The sequence below is a fragment of the Parasteatoda tepidariorum genome, chromosome 10 (genome assembly GCF_043381705.1).
Source record: "Parasteatoda tepidariorum isolate YZ-2023 chromosome 10, CAS_Ptep_4.0, whole genome shotgun sequence".
Taxonomy (NCBI): domain Eukaryota; kingdom Metazoa; phylum Arthropoda; class Arachnida; order Araneae; family Theridiidae; genus Parasteatoda; species Parasteatoda tepidariorum.
Window position 1 is genome coordinate 46,585,762 of NC_092213.1, and position 19,524 is coordinate 46,605,285.

The following is a 19,524-nucleotide window of genomic DNA, read 5'->3' on the forward strand; positions in this document are numbered from 1 at the left end:
ATCAGGCACTGTTCCCAAGTATTTTATGGAATACAATATAAATGAGCACAAATTTTGAATCCAAAAATAGGATAGAGCATACTTTGAGAAATGTAGACTGAAGCCAAGAACATTGTTAACAAAGTACAGAAATGGACATACTATAGTTTTGGTTCTCTAAATTAGAGCTGCACTGACAGTCTAAACACCAAATGATTGAAGAAAAGTAAATAGATATATGTGCAAAGTGGCTTAACAAACTCTGCAGACCAAGAAGTTTAGACAACATTGGTTAAGCCACTATGAACTTGTTTATATTATTCTGTCATTTGGTGTTTAGACACTAAGGAAGGTTTTTGTTAGAGAACCAAAACTATAGTATGTCCATTTCTGTACATTTTTTATGCTTTATTCACTTTGTTTTTTCTAAAATCACAAATAATGAAGTTAATAGTGATAGGTGAGTAACGACACTTTCAATTATGAGCCAGTAAACAATATAACTAAAGCTATTTCTAATAGCATCATAAAATAAATTGGAGCAAAAAAACTACTTCCAAGATTTGAAGAAAGGGTAAATTTTATACTATATGTGAATAAAACTACCAAGTGAAAAAGGCATGAAAAATACCAAACAACTAGACATAGTATAGTTTTGGTTCTTCATTTTAGAATCAAAACAATAGTAATAGATGGTTATGATACTCGATTGTGCACAATTTAGTTTATAAAAAAACTGCTCAAAAAAGAATAGAATACAAATAAACACAGAAAAAAACAGAGCTTCAAATATTTCTGTTTTTTAGCTTGGAAAGTGTGTTTGATTGAATTGAAAATCTTAATTCAACAACTGCTATGAAACTTTAAAATAAGAAAAATATCAAAACTGAACAAATCTGCATTTATATAAAATAAAATAAAAATTAAGCGTTAAATTATAAAATGACACTAAAATAAGCTTACTGAATTTTTTATAGTCAGCAAAGAGTGCAAACGCTCGTTTGGGTTCAAAACATGATTTTTTATATGTTGCACTACAGGCAAACAATCCAGTTTTGTGGCCCTATAAAAAAAGTTGTACATAAAATAAGTCAATTCTTGCTTCATATTACTCAGAAAATTTCTTTGAAATAAGATATAGAAAGAAATTAAGTAACAGGAAAGAAAAAAAATTCAAATGCATTTTATTGTAGAAAATTTTTGAAAAAATATTTTAAAAAAGCAACTTTTAGATCAAGATGTCAGTGGTATTTGCATTTGAAATATTATTTACTAGTTAGAAAAAGTTGAGAAACTTGAATACTCTAAATTTTCCTCATAAAGCCCTTCGACATATTTTTTTAAACAAAGATTTATGTCTCTTGAAGAAATAAAGAGTTATTGAATATTTGTGAAATTTTGTATTAAAAATATCACAACTTGCTTAATGAATAACAGATTTGTAAAAAAAAATAGAAACAATAAAAAATATATATGTATCGAAATTTATTTAAAGTTTTATCAAAAGACAGTAGTTCAGTTACTTTTCGATTAACTAATATTTTTTTCTTCTTTTTTTTGTTAAATAGAATTGCAAAAGTAATTTGATCTTTAACAAAATTATAAATATATATAAGGAGAAATAATATATTTTAGGACTCAAAATAACTATTTCTTATCTGGAGTAAAAAGTTTTAATTCAATTATTAATTCAGTAAATCATTCATACAGTGTGCATTAAATAATAAAAAGAGAAAACACTTTAAATTTAACATGCCTAATTCTGTGCTTTAAAAAATTTAAAAAAAAACCTATTATAAATTTGATATTGCTAAAAAAATCATTATATGCAAAATTAAATCTATGTATTTAAACATAAATGCATTGCACATAAAGTTTATGAGCTTAGTGTGCATGACATCTGTAAAATAACAAATAAAATTTATATTGGAAGATTATCCATTGAAACAAATTAGTATTCACCCACTATTTTTATTGAGAAAAAGTAAAAAAGAATTATAAATACATACTTATTATTGCAGTAAATTTTAAGAAAGTATAATATTAGAAAAGTAACCCCTAGATATTTGTATCTAGATTCAAAAATCATTCTATAATTCTTATCATATAGTCCTTATAGATTTCAAAATAAATAAATATTTATTTTTGTTTTTAAAGAAATAAAGATTAAGTTTCTTTTGTACACAAATTGCAGTAAAAATAAAAATAAATAAAACTGTTAAAAAAATAATTAGAAATTTATTTAAGAAGGATTCAACAAAAGACAGTTGTTTGATATTTACTTGAAACCTTTTGTTCCTGATTGACTGCATTTTTCAAGAAAACATTTATAATCTATTTTACTATCGGGACAAAGACAAATACCTATTCTGAAAGAAAAAAAAAACATCACAATTATTATCTATGGAAGTGCACTTTACAAGAAGAAGGAAAAAATATATATTAATTATTCATATCAAATTTCTACACATTAAAAATAAGAAAAGAATTGTTGTGTAATTATTACATTATTGTTTATAAAATTATAATTCTATAAAGAAAACCAGCTAACTAGCAAAGTTTACAAGGAAGTCATTTGTTCATAGTAGCAAAATAATTGTGCATGTGAGAGTTATGCCTTCAGAATTAATGTAAGAGTCAACATTATACATTAAAAAATTTAACAATGCATTCAATTTTGTGCATTGTTGTCTCTCTACAGTAAATATTTAAGTGATCAAAATGTCACGATAAATCAGGATACAAATCGAAATTTGGTTTGTTGGCGCAACGCCACTAGTATCTGACTGAGAGTTATTATGAAACAATAATTTGAGCTGAAATCAAATTGCAGAATTGGTTTTTTTTTTTTAATCTTTAATCTACGTTTCTTTATCACAATTGTGAATAGTACACTATTTTTGTACTTTTTCATTCAATTTCACTCTAACCACTTTATGTGAACTTTAACAACTTTATGTTAACTGCAAAAATATGTAAGGATTAGGGAAGTATTTGAATTGTCAGTTCTTTGCAGTGGTGAAGGTTATAAAGAGTTTGGGGATTAAAACCTTTTTCTGAAATTCCTGTGAAGATTTAAATCAGTTATTATCCACAAGAAAAAAAGATTAAATTCATAAAAAGACAGTAATAAGAAAAGTAATAAAATTACAATAATGCATTAATAAACACAATGCAAATAAACACAAAGTTTTGCAGTATTAAAAAAAATTACAATTGTTTCCAGCTCATTTTGCTTAAATGTAAAGTTGTTTACTTCAATCATTATGAATCATTATGAAAATTATGAATGAGGCTGATAAAAAAAAATTTAAAAAATGAGGACAGTTAAGTCAGTTCCTTATCATTCAAAATTAAGCATAAAAGGTTGGGCAAAATAACGAAAATTTAGGTTGGACAAAATAACGAAAACACTTTCTATAATGACAGATTTTTTTAGCCATTTCAAAAAAATACTTAGAGAACAATTTCTTAAATTTCGAAGTCTTTAGGTTAGGCGATTTCTCATAACTTATCATGAATACAAAAGGAAAAAAGTGTTTTGAACACCCTATGCCAAAAAATGTAGCAATAAATTTGTAACTTCACAGTTATTTTGGTTATTATATGCAATAATTGCACAAAATGTCCTAAATGCAGCTTAAATATTTATGGTGATATGGACATTTTCATTAAATAAACTAATTTTTTTATCTTACGTTTGTTTTGCTATAACTTTAAAAATTTTCAATAAAATTAAACAAAATTTCTGGAGCAATTTAAAATTAATAAAAAAATTATTATTTCAAAATTTGAGAAAAATTTGTTTAAAACTGCAAAAGATATGAGTAATTAAAATAGTTCTTCTATATATAGTCCATGCACCAGGAAAAATTATAATTATTCCGTTACTTTATTTTGTAGTGAAACGTATTTGGCAACAAAAGTCCAGTTAAATATTTCGATAGTTAAAAAAAAATTCAGATTTAAATATTTTTAAAATTTAAAAAGTTTCAAGGAATTTTCTAAGTAGTTTTCATATTCTTTAAAAGAAAGTATGAACGTTTATTGTAAGGTATTATCATTTGTTATTTAATTGTGTCTCATCATACAAAATAATATTTATAGAAAATCCCGTATCCTTTTGAGTTTCTTTTAAAAAGTACAAAAGCTACTTAGAAAATTGCTTGAAACTTTTTAAATTTGTAAGATATTCAAATCAGACTTTTTTCATTAAATGTCAAAATACGCTACAAAAATATGGCAATTTTTTTTTTTTTTTTACATTTTTCCTGCACATGAGAAGTATAAAAGAACTACTTTAATTATACTTATATATTGCACAGTTTTCAATGATTTTTTTCCTTCAAATTTCAAATAAAAATTTTAATTACCTAATTTTAAATTGCTCTAAGAATTTAATTGATTGTTTTTAAACTTATAGCAAAAAACACTCTTAATGTTATAAAATTATATTAAGTATCGCTAGAGAAATATGAAAAAATGCATTAGTATAGAAGTGTTTCCGTTATTTTGACACCCCCTGCACGTTTAGGTTACATTAAGTAATCTATGAGTTGAAGAATTCATAGAAGGAAAAAAATTACAATTGTTTATCTGACACTCTATAGAAATTCTGTCATTTGTTATGAGTGTTCAAATGTAATTATTTCGTTTCTTTTATTCAAAAATAAAAATAAATAATACAATCTTGCATCGAAATTTTATAATTATTAAAAATTCCTTACCAATTGAAGAAAATATACAGTTCTTGTTACTTTATTATTTAAATATTTTAAATAACTGACAATGTATTTCATTTTATTTAAAATAATTTTGTAAACATTTGTTTCAAAAATTATGATGTTCTAATTAAAAAATATTGTCAACTTCTCTTAACAATTCTTTTTATTTTTAATTTAACTATTATTGACAGATTTTTCTGAAGACTTAGAAACATGAACAAATTGATATTAATAATAAATCAATACTCAAATTATAAAATCCATTGAAACTAGAGAGAAATTCTCAGATCATCCTTTAATAATTAATGTGCTGATACTAGAAGACCTTAGAATAGTTTACTTTGATGAATATTATCAACAAAAGTATTGGTTATTGAATATTCTGACTAACCTTTTCATCACTTGGTGGAACATTGGTGGAGACAAAGGCATCAAAAAGAAATTTATTGCTCCAATAAAATCAGATAATGCTATAATGCCATTTTTTTCATAGTCAAACACATTAAAAATTCTCTTTAAAAGTTTTGATTTATAATAAAGCTGTTAGAAGGAAAAAATATTTTATTACTTTAGTGAAAATAAGCATGATTTTTTTAAATAACATTTTTATTTTCAAATTAGAGTTTGTACTGAATGTTAATTAATGTTACATTTGAACTTAATATTGCATTAGATGACTGTTAAGCCATGATAATAATGGTTGATAATACTATCGTGTCTTTATAATTTGTAGAGAAATTTTAACAACACTGATCCCTAACTCAGTAATATATGCACTTGATTTTAAGATAATAGTTCAAAACATAGATGATAGTTAGGGCTGCAGGTCTGTCGCGGCGCGAATTTCCGTGAAATTGTCATCTTTTTTCCTAAAATCCACAAATTTCTCAATATGTCTTGACTTGTGCGAAAATTGCTTAAAATTTGATTTTTTTTCTTTCATTTTTTATTTATTATTTTTATTAAACAGAATTTTTTATTTTCCTGAACCTTAAATTGAACATGTAAAATTGATTAGATATTTAGGGGAGTGAATCAATAGCAAAATGACATGAAAATAGTTCAGAGATAATCACAATCTTGTCAACTAAGGTGGTCTTTCTACACTTAGGAATGGTAATTACCTTTCTGAAGTCAGTAAGAGTACAAAAGAAATTGGAATCACAAAAGAAGGAAAATGTTATAAATCAAATCTTTGACAGAAAAATTGTTATACATGCTATTGCACTGGGCAATGAAATTTCTACTGCCTTTCTACATATCCAGCTAATTTTTCCTAGACGGCTTCTTGTGATTTCTTAAATATGGATCAGTTTCTTAGATGAAGGGGGGGGACTAGTAGTTAGTAGGGACTTGTAACTAGTAGTTTGAATGTAAAATGCTTGAGTTTTTAGAGCAATTACTTCTTACAAAGCAAAGGAATTGAGCGTTGGTGAAGGAAAATTGATCGAGTTTTGGAAATCAAAGACCGAACGCTCCAAAATTGGCAAAAGTGGCAATTCGAAGTTTGTCGTTGCCTAAAAACAGCGTTGACGCAGAAAGATCGTTTTCTAAGTATAAAAATGTATTAAGTGATGAAAGGCGAAGCATAAATGAGAATAATCTGACAATGTGCAATACTTTGTACCAAAATTCTGTTCATTTAAATAAAAATATTAATATTGCTTGAAATTCAAAGAAATACTTTTGTTGTGTATTTTTAAGCTTTTTTTTATTGTTTGCACAGTTTCTGTCTTTTGCATCATTTATATAACAGGGGTGATTGTGAGCCCAAGTCAAAATTCCAGAAAATTTCTTGAGTTAAAAAAAAACAAAAAACAGTTGATTGAAAAAAAATTTAAGCAAGGTTTTTTTCCTATATTTCTTAGTTTACTTAAGATATATTTAAAATTTTACACATACCTATACCATTTACACATAGCTATGATGACCTGGAGAGGTAATTAAAATTTACAAATATGTCTTTCTTTCTTGAGTTTATGATTATAACAACTATTTACTGATAAAAAAGGAATATTAATCATGAATATAAGCTTATAAAGTATCTCTCTAGCTCTCCTTTACAAACAAATAAAATAAACTGTGTTTTTAAGTTCCACCTTTGAAAATTTGATTTCCGGAAACTTCTGCGATAAATGATATTTTGAAACGTCTGGACCTTCGATCTCTGGAATCTTCCAGATCACTGTTAGCGAAAATTCCGGAAATCCGGATTTTTTCCGGAGCACAATCACCCCTGATATAATAAAATTTTTTATGTTTAGAATTTGTGTAATTTTCAAAATTTCCCGCGATTTTTCAGCGAATTTGGGGTCTTTTTTCCCGCGACAAACTTGCAGTCCTAATGATAGCTTTATAAATAAAATCTTCAAAGGATTTTTTGCTTCCGGTGATAGAAATTCTTTTTACAGTGTTTAGCGCATATACAAAAATGCTCCTTATTTTTACTTAAAAATTGCCAGATAAAAAGAAAATAATACTAATGATAATTGTTTTTGCTAGATCTTACACATAATAAAAAAAATAAACAAGTGTTTTAAAATTTTACATTAATATTTTTAAAAAAAGTAGTGGAACTAGTCAGACACAAAAGAAAGTAAGATTAAAAATAGATTATGATAATCATTTTGTTGTGAGATGAAATTACAATTAGTTAGACACTAGTATTGAATAAAAAATTAGACGTTAATACATTTACTGTTAAAAAAAAAGAATAGAAGTATTTATAATTGCTTTCATGAAATTCATAAAAAAATTATTTGATTTCTTTACTTAGAATAGGATTAGGAATGATTAAAAAAATTATAAATTTATGAGAATAAAAAGGATTTTAAAAGTTAGGAAATATGCAATGTCTATAATGACATCATAATGACATTTCGTATCATTAGATTTTAAAAAATGTTTTTTAATGAGATACTATTTAAAAAAGTAGTCATGATAGAATTTCACTAAAATTTTTGCATCTGCTTTTAGAATAAAACTGATTATGTAACAAAATTCAAGATCATTTGCATTCCACAAAAAAGATTATTAAAATCCTTTTATACCAGTACATATGCTAAAATGATGTTGAATAGTTGGTATAACTTTCTGGTGAACATCTCTTAAGATTGCATAGGAACTAAATAATGATTTTCCTAAAATGTACCAGAACTTAAAATTTAATATAACTTATAAATAATAAATGTAGACAGTAAAATTTCTACTTCGCAATCATTTGCAAAGTAGAATGTGCAATTATTGGGTTGTTCGGTTTTTATGTTTGTTATTTCCCAACACAGGACTTTACTGTATTTTTTTACACTTCACATTTAAGCCGCATAATTATCATATATTTTAGCAAGGCTTAAGTGTATAAAAGTTGGATTGATTCTATGCAGCAGTTTTTGGTTGGAGTTCTTTTAAATATGGAAAGCAAAAAGCTGCATTTTGGTATATTTTTCTTTGAAAAAAAAATTATCCAATGATTATAGAGAAGATGTATTGGCTGGTTTGCAAAGTTTTGATCCCGCAATATTGATGCTTAATATACACCAGATTCTGAAAATCCAGTTAAGAAATAATAAAAGCATTAATTGATGCAAACCTGCAAATAACAATTCGTGAGATTACTGAGAGATTAAATTTATTGAATTTAAGCATTTATGATCATTTGAAATGTCTAGGTTTAATATCAAAGCTCAACATATTAAGCTCCTCAAGTTCTTAAGGAAAGAAATTTGTGCCACTATGTCGACATCTATGATTTGCTTCTTAAACGGCAAGAAAAGTATCTACTTTTTAAGCTCATTATCACTTGGAAACGAAAAATGGGTTGTCTACATATATGTTCTGGTCTCTAAAAAATTTTTAGATGGTAAAATCTTTACCCCAAGTCAGGAGATTAAAAATCACCTAGATCTGTTTTTTGGCAACAAAGAACAAAAATTTTATGTACGTGGAATAATGCCACTGTCAGAAAAAGATGGAAAAGGGCATTGGACTAGAATGGATGATTTATAATTCAATTAAATATATTTATTTACTGTAAGAAAATAATTTTTCATTTTATAAAAAAAAAACTTTATGAACCCAATATTTGTTTTCCCTCTAATATCACAAATACAGAAGAAAAAAATTATTATTATTAATTTAAATAATAGCAACAGACTAAGAATGAATCAGAATAATGATGTTTAGAATTTAACAAAGCTAGAACTAAAAATGAAGACTTAGTGACATTTCTTTGATGAGAAGTGAAAATTCAGAACATAAATTGACTAATTAATGGACCATGAAAACATAATACATAAAAACTAAAAACACAATATTACTCGCTTAAGGAATTCAGAAACAATTTCTTCAAGCGGAAGCCCCATAATAGCCGGATCATCCTTATTCTCAAGAGCAAAACGCCTAGTTCTTCTATCAAAGCTGAAACGTGAAACAAAAAATTTAAATAAATTTCTAAATTACGAAGAAAATAATAAAATTAAATAAAATCATGCCTTAATTGATTTAGCATCCCAAAAAATATTTATTTTTTACTGTTAATATTTAAAGAATAAAAAACTGTACTATTTTATGTTAATTCATACATTTTATAAAGCCTTCATTTTAATAAAAGTCCACCTTCATCTTTATTCATTTAAACCAGGGGTTGCCAAACTTTTTTGATCATCGACCCCTACATAATTTTTCGAAATCTCCATCGACCCCCATAAAAGTAATTTTCTGTTAATTAAAATAAAACTCTATTAGATACTGTGTTTGTACATTTATTTTATGATTTTGAACATTTATTAAAGTAATAGTACATAGTGTAACAATAGTTTTATGAAAAATATATTAATGTTGAAACATAAATACCTTAATATTTATGAAATAATAAGTAATTATAAGTAAGTAGAAATAATAAGTAAAATAACTACGGATTCATTGCTTCTTAATCAATGACATGGGTGTGCCTGGTGTTTTTTTATTTTTTTTATTGTCAATTTTAATCTTAAATCCCCCTCGAAACTCCACACTTAATTTATTTCTGTTCTTAGTTAAGATTGAATTAACAGGACTGAAACCGGCTTCAACCATATAGGAACTTGGAAATGCTATCATAAATAAGGGAGCTATTTCGTAAAGTCTTACATATTTTTGCATTATATTTATATTTGTCCAAAATTTGCTTATTGCTAAATTTTTAAAAAGCGTCTTTGCTTCAAATCCCCATAATAATTCAGCAAGCTTATCTTGCAGGTTGATGTCCACGTTTTCAATTTGAGCAGAAAATGGCACAATAATCCAATCAGGGATGTCAATGTTTTCCAAATCAACAAAACGCAGTTTAAAATAGTCGCTCAATTTTTGAAGTTTACCTGTATATATTTCCAAGTCTTCTTCTTTTATTTCTAATTCTCACATATCTGAAAAATACTGTTAATCCTTCGACCAATCGACCCTTCCGGTTCGGATCGACCCCCGCTTATGTTAAATAGACCCCTGGGGGTCTATATAGACCACTATCGACCTCTGATTTAAACATACTGAGATATTAAGTCTATTGAATATAGTGTTTTTATAATTTGTCTGATTTGTGGAGCCTCTATTTGGCAGCAGAAATAGGCTAGAGGTGTATTAGTTTTAGAAAAAAATAGAAATGACTCATATGAACATGAATCCGAGGCCATCTTTATTTTTAATATTTTTAATTACTAAAGTGGAGTTGATCAACTGTTCAAATAAGGATTTCTAACAATATGCGTAAGATTCCAACTTACCAATAACTCAAAAACCAGCTAAATAAATACAAATAAATGAAAATTTTGACATTTAATTAATAATAATTATTTCAACAAAATCTAAAAATATCAAGAAAGACTTAAGTTTGTAGTGAACATAAGAGAAAGTGAATTGGGTACTGCCATTTTCCCATCTGTATGGTAGTCTTTTACTTCTTATTTTCTTCTTCCAACATCTACACACTTCTAATCCTACATGTATGACAAACGTAATTCCAGAAAATTTTTTTAATACTTACTTTAAAGCATGTATGTCAAGTTTAAATATCATGAAAATGATAATTATAACTTTATATATATAGCTTACAACAACTAAATCTCTGTTCAAAATCATCATAAAAATTCTGTAGATTCAAAGGACATATTTCATACGATTATAAATTTATTAATAATCAATTAAATCAAATAATCAATAAAAAAAATAAAAATTATTATGAAAAAAGTTTTTTGTTTGGCATTGTTCGTGGAGCGGTGCATTGTTTAGTGTCGTTGTGTTAGTGGAGCAGACTGACATAACGAAAGGGTTAAAAACTATGCAGAAAATGTGCTCATTCCATTATAAATTTCTTTGTTAAACATAATACAAAGAGGCTCAGGGGATAGAGAATTGGCCTTCCAATGAGGTGAAACGGACTCGAATAACAGGGATGGCTGGTTAATACGAATTCGGCTTGCACCGATCCCAGTGCTGACTTGATATATCCTCAGTGATAGATGAATCATGAGTTAGAGTATCCTCTTACTGTCAGGCTAACCGTAGAAAGTTTTCATGATTTTCCTTGCCATGTAATGCAAATGCGGGTTAGTTCAATCAAAAAGTCCCCCGCAAGGGCAAATTTCTCCCAATACTTGATCCAGGAGTTCCCTTGTCTTTTGTATTGGGTTCAAAATTACAAGGCTGCGGAGTTGAACATTACAAAATCTTAAACGCAAAATTGGGTCAGCTGTTCAATGACAATTATAAAATAAAATATAATACACCTTTATTTTACTTAATTTCTAACTTTTATTTAGTGATAAATAACAGAACAAGATATTTAAGAATTTAATTTAGAACAAGATATTTAAGAATAAAACATCAAGAGTGCTACTTCTTACTTTAAATCCTGTGTTAAATTTTTTGATTGTTTGTCTGACCAACACAAAGCTTGAGCAACAGTCTCTGATGGCATAAAAGTCCTATATCGATCAGCATTGATACCTAGTTTTATCAGAAAGTCTTTATAACTTATTGTTCCTTTACATTTCGGATCATGAACCTTCCACAACCTTTTAATAATACAAAAATGTTTGATCATAAATATCTTAAAACTCATCACAGATACAATAAAGCAAAATAAATATATATATATATAATTGAAATGTAGCAATTGCCATTTATAAGTAAAATATTTTAAGGTATTTCATTTTTAATATTTTTTATACATTAATACATACAAAGGAATGGTTTTAAAATATTATGGATATTGTATAATTTATAGTTGTACAAAACAGCTATCTTGTACAATCTTGTTTTTTTCTTGAAGTTTTTAGCAAAGAAAAATGATTAAATAAACAGTAATTAATAATTTGGGAGTGATATTTAAAAATGAAAGTAAAGTGATAATTTCCAAAATAGCGAGCTGAGAATAAAATTTGCTTATAAAAATATATCTTTTAAAAGATGGAGAAGATTTAAAACTTTTTTATACATACTCATTGAATAAATGTTCACTGAGATCAAAGCAGTAGTTTTTAATTATTCGTCGCAATTCTGATTTTTGAACCATACCATCTTTATTTACATCAAACAGCCAAAAAGATCGAATCACATCTCGAAGAATGGGCATAATCTATTAAAATACAATTAGAAATTCTTCATTTTAGATATGAGAGCATTAAAAATAAAAATATTATTACAGATGAAATATCAAACAAACTAATAAGTTCCCATTATATTTTACTATAATTTTAATAAAGCTGTTTAATTTTATCAATTAACAATTTTGAGGAAGAGTAAGAAATGATAAAAACTAAAAAATGATTGTGATAAATATTTCGTTAACATAGAACATATGTACTTTACTCTCTAACATGAACATTGATGCAAAAGATTAACATAAATACAAGTTCATAAAAGGAAGGCATAAAAGCGGATAAAAGTAAAAAAAGCTGAACTTTTACAATGTAGACACTGGAAGGTGGAGGGGAGAGTGTTTTATATTGTGACATAAGATATATAATAACATAACTCAGGCTGAGATTTTTAATTTATATTAAAAGTAGTAGAAGAATTTAGACAGTGAAATTTAAATTTTTCTTAAATATAATTTAAAATATCTTTGACCACAATGATATTAAAGAAAATTAAGTAATATATAAGACTTAATAATCATCATTTTAAATTAATTACCAGTCAATCATTTTAAATTAAAACAGCCACCAACTTTAACCTCAATATCTTCTAAAAGAGTGTTATTAACAGTTTTAGTCACTTTGACTGTTTTATTTAACCAATCAAACTTGAATTAATTTTTTTCTGCAGGATCAATCGTACGCACTTTGAGTTCGCCTATCAAATTGACTTTCATTGTCAAAATACATTCATCTTACGATACACCACGTAAAAAAGACACAAGTAAACGAAAAAGAAATATACGCACGGACAAACACAGGACAACCAAAAGGAAGAGCTAGTAGAGTCGAGAGAAGTATAATGTACGGATGCGCAAATTCAATATGTGTCATACCAAGGAGTAAAACCCTGGATATCAGTAGCCAAAATGAAACTGCTTAGAAATCAAGAACCTCATCCTTTCCACTCTACAGCGGAAGTTGCGGTTGTCAAGGCAATGGAACCAATCAAAGCCCACTAATCTACACCAGACAACCATTCTTTCCCAGGAGGCTACTGCATGGGAAAAAAAGTTTGTTCCAAGTAGGGATAGCGGGCGGCTTGGATTTCGGCAGCTATGGGGACTGTAAAAATTCTGTAATAATTGTACAAAAGTTGGGAGAAAAAGCGAATTTTTGGTTTTTCTCAGAAATCTGTCATCTCTGAAGAGGTATGAAAATATATAATGGATTTTCTAGAGAAGCATCTCAAAATTTATTTTTATTGCATACCTCTTTCATTCAATTTTTTCAAAAAATATACTTATAGCTAGAAAATCAAGACATTTTGTCTGAAATTTGTCTAAGAAAAATACCTACATAAAATGAGAATACATGAAATCAGGCATTACAAAACAATCAATTTAGACTAATTTTCAACTATTACTCCAGAGCAAAAGTCCTTTTTAAAAAAATCAACTTTATTTAAATGGATAATACAATTATCAATAAAATTAGTTTTCAATTGAGAGAAAACACCTTTTCTTTTATTCGGAGTTCTACTTCATCAATGGGCAAATTATCAAGCCTAAAACATAAAATAAATGTAATTATAGATAAAATTATTCATAAATCAAGTTTAAAACAAATAATAAAACTTTATACAAATGCCTTGCTTGAATTCAGTGAAGGATTAGATGTTACAATAATGTTTCAATCAATTTTAATATTAAGGGAAGCCACTGTTCCTCTTCAGTTTCTTAATTTTTCTTCTAAATCATTGCTTACCTATAACTTTAGCAGTTGAGTAAAAATGCAGTTTAAATTAAAATTAGTCAAATCTATGTAAATATGTTGAGTTATATAACACATCTCAGCTCATTTGTCAAAAAATTATACAAAGGTTTGGCAACCCCTGATAAAATCATGATTGCAACATAAATTTCCAACAAAAAAAAACATGTCAAAAAACAAATATGGAATTCGTGAAATGTAAAAAAGACTGCATGTGCAAATGCAACTTTCTATCCTCAAGACCATCAAAGAGTTGACATTTTATAGGATGGGACAGATAAGGCCTAACATAAAAATGAGAAGAATTTTGGTAGAAAAATAATAATTTTTCTTTATTTTTGGATAAATTTTTTGAAAAATAATTTCCCAAATTATTAAAAACAATTTATTTATTTCATTTTAAATTATGTTGGAGAAGTAATAATCACAATAACAAAGAATTTTTCATTGTGGAATCAATTAGACTTAATTCAGATTTTGAGAAGAGAATGTGTAAAAAAGTGAATAGTCTTATTATTAAATTCATTTGTTTACTTATACAAACTTCAAAATAGTATTTTATTTTTAAAAAGCAAGATCTACTACTACTTCATGATTAAACTTCAAGAAGAGGTGATAAACAAGGATATATACTGCAGAGGCATGGTGTATAACAAAATAAATAACCCATCATCTTATTTTTCATTCAACCCCTATTTTGATGAAATCCAAATAAACCAGGCAAATGCACAAATGAATAGAAGGTCTTCAGATATGAAAATATACAATAAGTACTGAGTTTAGGGTTTATATATATAAGAGATAGTATAAAATTTAAAGTTTTTTTTCCGTTAAAGGCGTAAATTCTGCAACCAATGATAAAATTGAAAAATTAAAAAGCACCTAAGGGGTATTTTATACTTGCTATTATACCAGCTAATTATTAAAACCACAACAGCTAATTTCCACAAGCGTCTATTAAAAGGTCCTCCTAAAATCTGCAATAGCTAAATTTGAGCAATAATAAATTATTTATTCTAAATAAGTGTTTGTATTCAAAATCATTACCTTCTGAGTGTTTAAATTAATAAAAATTAATCTCCTAGATTTTTGACCTTCAACAAGTCAGCAATTTATTTCAATTATTATGCTTACTTTCAGTTCAGTACTAACCTTTCAGTAGATTTTTCATAAGTAATGCTTTTTCCATTTGTTAAATTTGAGAAAAAATCCATATAGTTAATTTTTCCACTTTGATAAAGGTTATGCTATAGAAGAAAATAGCAAATTTGAAGTATTTTTAGCAACAAAAAAAGAATTAAAAAACTGGAAATTCTTTAAACTTTTAGTATTTTTAAAATTATGTGTACGATACATATACATAAGTAAGCTTGATCAATCAATGGCAGCTTGAAGCTCTCCAGTTTCAGATCAATAGATGCCAACTTGGCTCGAAAGTAAAGATGGCATTGCTCGCAATGTTGGTCCCCTTGTTAGAATCATGTTGTTGGTCATGAAATTGTGGAGTCTTAACCTCCATGAGTCCCTTTGCCCACAATGGACTGCTTCAGATTTTTTTTTTTATATACAAATAAACAATTTAGATTTTAACCATTAAATACATTTAAACCAATCTAAAATGTATCAAAACAAAATATGTACAAATTTCAAATTAAGTGAAACTAAGCTGTGTGTTCTAACTAGAGTTATAATAATAGAAGTCTAATTAGAACAAAAATACATGATAACTGTACAATATTTAAACAGTCTTAGAGTCATTCATTTTTAATTTGATTATAGTTAACTTATATAATTTTAGTCTGTCTTATGTCAGTGTGCCTTTGTTTGGATTATTTTTTTCCTCTCAGAATGTATCTCTCAGAATTACTAGAGTAGATTTATCAAGTATTTAATTTCGAATTAAATTTTATTATCTTTTTGTTTATGCTTTTAGAAGGATATTGACATCATCTTAAAAACTGTTTCTGCAGTATAAGAGGATTTTTTTCCTTTCTTTTTTTCTTTTAATTTGGAGTATGTCGCTAATCGCAAGTAACTTATCATAATCAGTGAAGGACCAAATATTTGCGTATAGAGAAGAACCTGAATCGTTTTTTTCTTCTCAAGAAACCATTCATTACGAACGATAGATATGGGGAAATGATGAATGCGTGTAAATTTTATACTGATAATTACTACAAATAATGATATACAAATGATTAAAAAATGATGAAAATTAATAATCTTACAATAAGTAGAAAATTTAAATGAAAAAATTAAGTACTATCAGCAAAAAATTTTTACGATGCGAAAGGATAAATAAATACATTTATTTATTTAAAATATTTGAAAATTTTTGATGTCTTTCTTCTCAGCATGAACAATAAATTTTAGCCAATTATTTGCACAATTGCTGCTCATTTTCTGAAAGTTTGCCTGAATACAAAAAGTTCCCCATAGTTGTAAAGGCCTTCCACAAATGTTTGCGCTAATTTATTGCGTTAAGTTCGGTCCTCATCCGTGTGCCTATGCCTTTCTTCAAACATTTCTTGAATTGACAACATCACAAGAATCAACATTTTTTCAAATGAAGCATAAATATCAAACCTACTATTTGAGGCGTTTTACTTAAACTGTATAAAATCCACATTTTCTTGAAATAAACTGGTAGAATTTCTGAACACTATATGCAGCAATATACTAGTTTAAAAAAATGATCTAAAAGGGTATTATTAATATAATTAGAATAGTATTTATGACGGGACTTTTAAAACAATACGATACATACGGGAAAACAAAAAATGAAGAAGAGATGGATCAAGATTTGACTGTATTAAGTAATGGATAAAATAATCCAGGAATCCCATTTGTAAATTGGTTTACAAAAATTTCAGGTTGTTCACAGTTTCACCTGCTTTGGTTCTAAAGTTACTGCTGACAATAGCATAATCAAAGAGATCCAAAATCGCCTAATGTATGCAAATAAAGTCTTTTTTTTTAATTGAAGCAATTCATTAAATTCTTATTACTATCAAGAAATACAAAAACTTTATTAAATAAAACAATCAGGTCAATAATCATTAAGTGTTCAGAAACCTTAACTCTAACAAAGGCTGAAAATATATAATAGCCATTTTCAAATGGAAAATTCAGTGGATCATTCTTGATTAAGATAGAAATCAACTATGTTTGAAGAAGATTATAGCTTCAAATGATCAAAGATAGTCAAATATTGTAAAAAATATATAAAAATAAGTTAGCTGAATGAGCTAAGTGGCTCATATTGAAAAGATAATATTCAATATGAGTAGATATATAGTATGAGTAGAACAAGTACAGCGAACTGATGATGATTTTCCATTAAAAAAATTTTTTAAAAAAAACTCTTCTCTAATAACCATTTACAAGCAGAAAAATAGGGAGATCCAGATTGAGATGGCAGACACCGAATTATTTGCTATCTGATTGAAGAACTGGCACAAAAAATGTCAAAGGTGGAAGAAAACTCAAAGAAGACACATGACAATCTAGAAGAAGATTCAAATTACTATCAGTCTCCAGTTAGGAAAATGTATGCCCAGGAACAGTTTATACATAGAAAACTGCTGGGAATTTTAAACACTTTTGTAATGTCAAATGTTGACCTTGGTAGTGTGTCCATATAATGAGGTTTACATGTTCATTGTATATCCCACATGAACTGAGGAAGTTCTACTAAATTGATTGATTTGAAGTTCAATTACAATTGTTAATATAACAAACAAATTATGAATTCCATATTTTTTTAATTAAAGAGCAGTTCTATATGTTCGTAAATTTTTTTGTTAACATTTTTAAGTAATTGCAACAAAAATGGATGAGAAAAAAATTTAACAATAATTAAAACTAAATTAATCAAATATAAATAGCTTCCTCGTATTATATTCCTTGATGATATACACAATTAAATTTAACATGTTCTTCACTGAAAAATAGTAAAGGATAAAAAGCTAACAGTGAAATAGAAAGAGAATATTAGTATTAAAAATATAATTATTAAAGCTAATTCAACCATAATAAATTGTGAGAAGAGAAATAAGTCATACTTCATTTAAGAGAGCATCAAACTGAGCTGCAGTAATTGGAAAACAAAAAGTTCTTAGAACTTGTCTTAAGTGTGTCTTTTGTATCTTTCTGGTAGCTCTTCGGTCAAAGTTTCTACAAGCCTGAAATAAAAAATTTAAATATTTTTTCAAAATATAATGAAATTAATATATTTGTTATAAAGATTTAAAACATGTATATAGATACGCACAATAGGATTCTTCTTCTCTTGCAAGAGGTATTAATTTCACAGTTTTAATAATTTAAGTAGTTGATAGATTGGCTGCACATTAGTATTTGTTAAGTGAATCAATTTTATAAATAGAATGCTGCTCGTTTTTTCGTCCCATTCATTTTCATTTGCTTTACATGATTTTTTTTTATCAATTTCAAAAAAGGGAACAAAAATTTTAAAGAAGATTATAAATGCTATAGGTTAAACAATATTGAAAAAAAAACAAGAAAAATAATTATATAAACAACACGAAAAAAATAACCGAATTAGTTACTTTTCATAACAAATATAGAAAACATTCAGTTAAAAAAAAACTTTAGAAAAATACATGTAACCATACCATTTAATTTATTTTATAAAACAACCAGAAAGGAAAAGAAAAGAGTGGGAACTGTCAAGGTTTAAAAAAAATTTTTTTAATAACAGGACAGTTTTTTTTTCTTGTAGCTTATGAACCATTTTTTTTTTAATTGAAGAACACCTATTTAGCTAAATGCTAAAATTAGATTCAGGAAAATAGAATTAAAACTGTTATACAAATAGAAATCTGCAAGAATTGTGAGAAGTTTATTAAAGCAGAAAAGTTGGCAGTGGTAGTGTCATTGCGACAGTCGAGCCAAGCTCCTACTCTTCGAAAATAACTTCCAACTTTCACTTGCCTTGATGTAGGAGATTTAAACAATCTCTTTTCACAGCTTTTGACAGACACACTTGATACCTTACGCTGAAATTTGATGCGCTGAACATTTCATATTTCTTAACTAATCAAATGTTATTTTCTTAATTATTATGTAAATATTTAATTATTTCTTTCAATTCCAATTAGTATTATTTATTCATTTTTATTAAATTTATAATCAATATTAAACTGGTACCTTAAAACATGAATGTGTAACTCATGCTTAAAAGATATAGCGCTCACTGCTCAACCTTACTTTTGGTTCACCAAAATTTTTTCCAGTAAGTTTACTCTTTTATTGGTTTATGCTAAGAGAGTCCTGCAGAATTTTTTTTCTAAATCTTGTGTGACTTTATTTCTCTCATTGTTATTTAATGTTAACATTTTTTTTCCATAATTAGGCATGGCCAAATTTGTTGTATAAATGTTTCAAACCTCAACCTTTAACCCTAAGTACTTGCA

General features: G+C 26.8%; 1 protein-coding gene across 3 annotated transcripts in view; it reads right to left on the minus strand.

Moving 5' to 3' along the window:
* Positions 1-19,524, minus strand: part of LOC107443838 (EF-hand calcium-binding domain-containing protein 6) — a 43,045-nt gene that overhangs the window by 11,548 nt on the left and 11,973 nt on the right. The window contains exons 9-17 of one of the 3 annotated variants that reach the window (XM_016057839.3): positions 18,151-18,270; positions 15,239-15,333; positions 13,832-13,880; positions 12,176-12,312; positions 11,579-11,749; positions 9,020-9,119; positions 5,095-5,243; positions 2,262-2,348; positions 943-1,042 (exon numbers count right to left, since the gene is read on the minus strand). In XM_016057839.3, the coding sequence (XP_015913325.2) occupies positions 943-1,042; positions 2,262-2,348; positions 5,095-5,243; positions 9,020-9,119; positions 11,579-11,749; positions 12,176-12,312; positions 13,832-13,880; positions 15,239-15,333; positions 18,151-18,270 (1,008 nt within the window). The remainder of the gene's footprint in view (positions 1-942; positions 1,043-2,261; positions 2,349-5,094; positions 5,244-9,019; positions 9,120-11,578; positions 11,750-12,175; positions 12,313-13,831; positions 13,881-15,238; positions 15,334-18,150; positions 18,271-19,524) is intronic. The other 2 variants (XM_016057841.3, XM_016057840.3) reach the window with 2 other exon arrangements.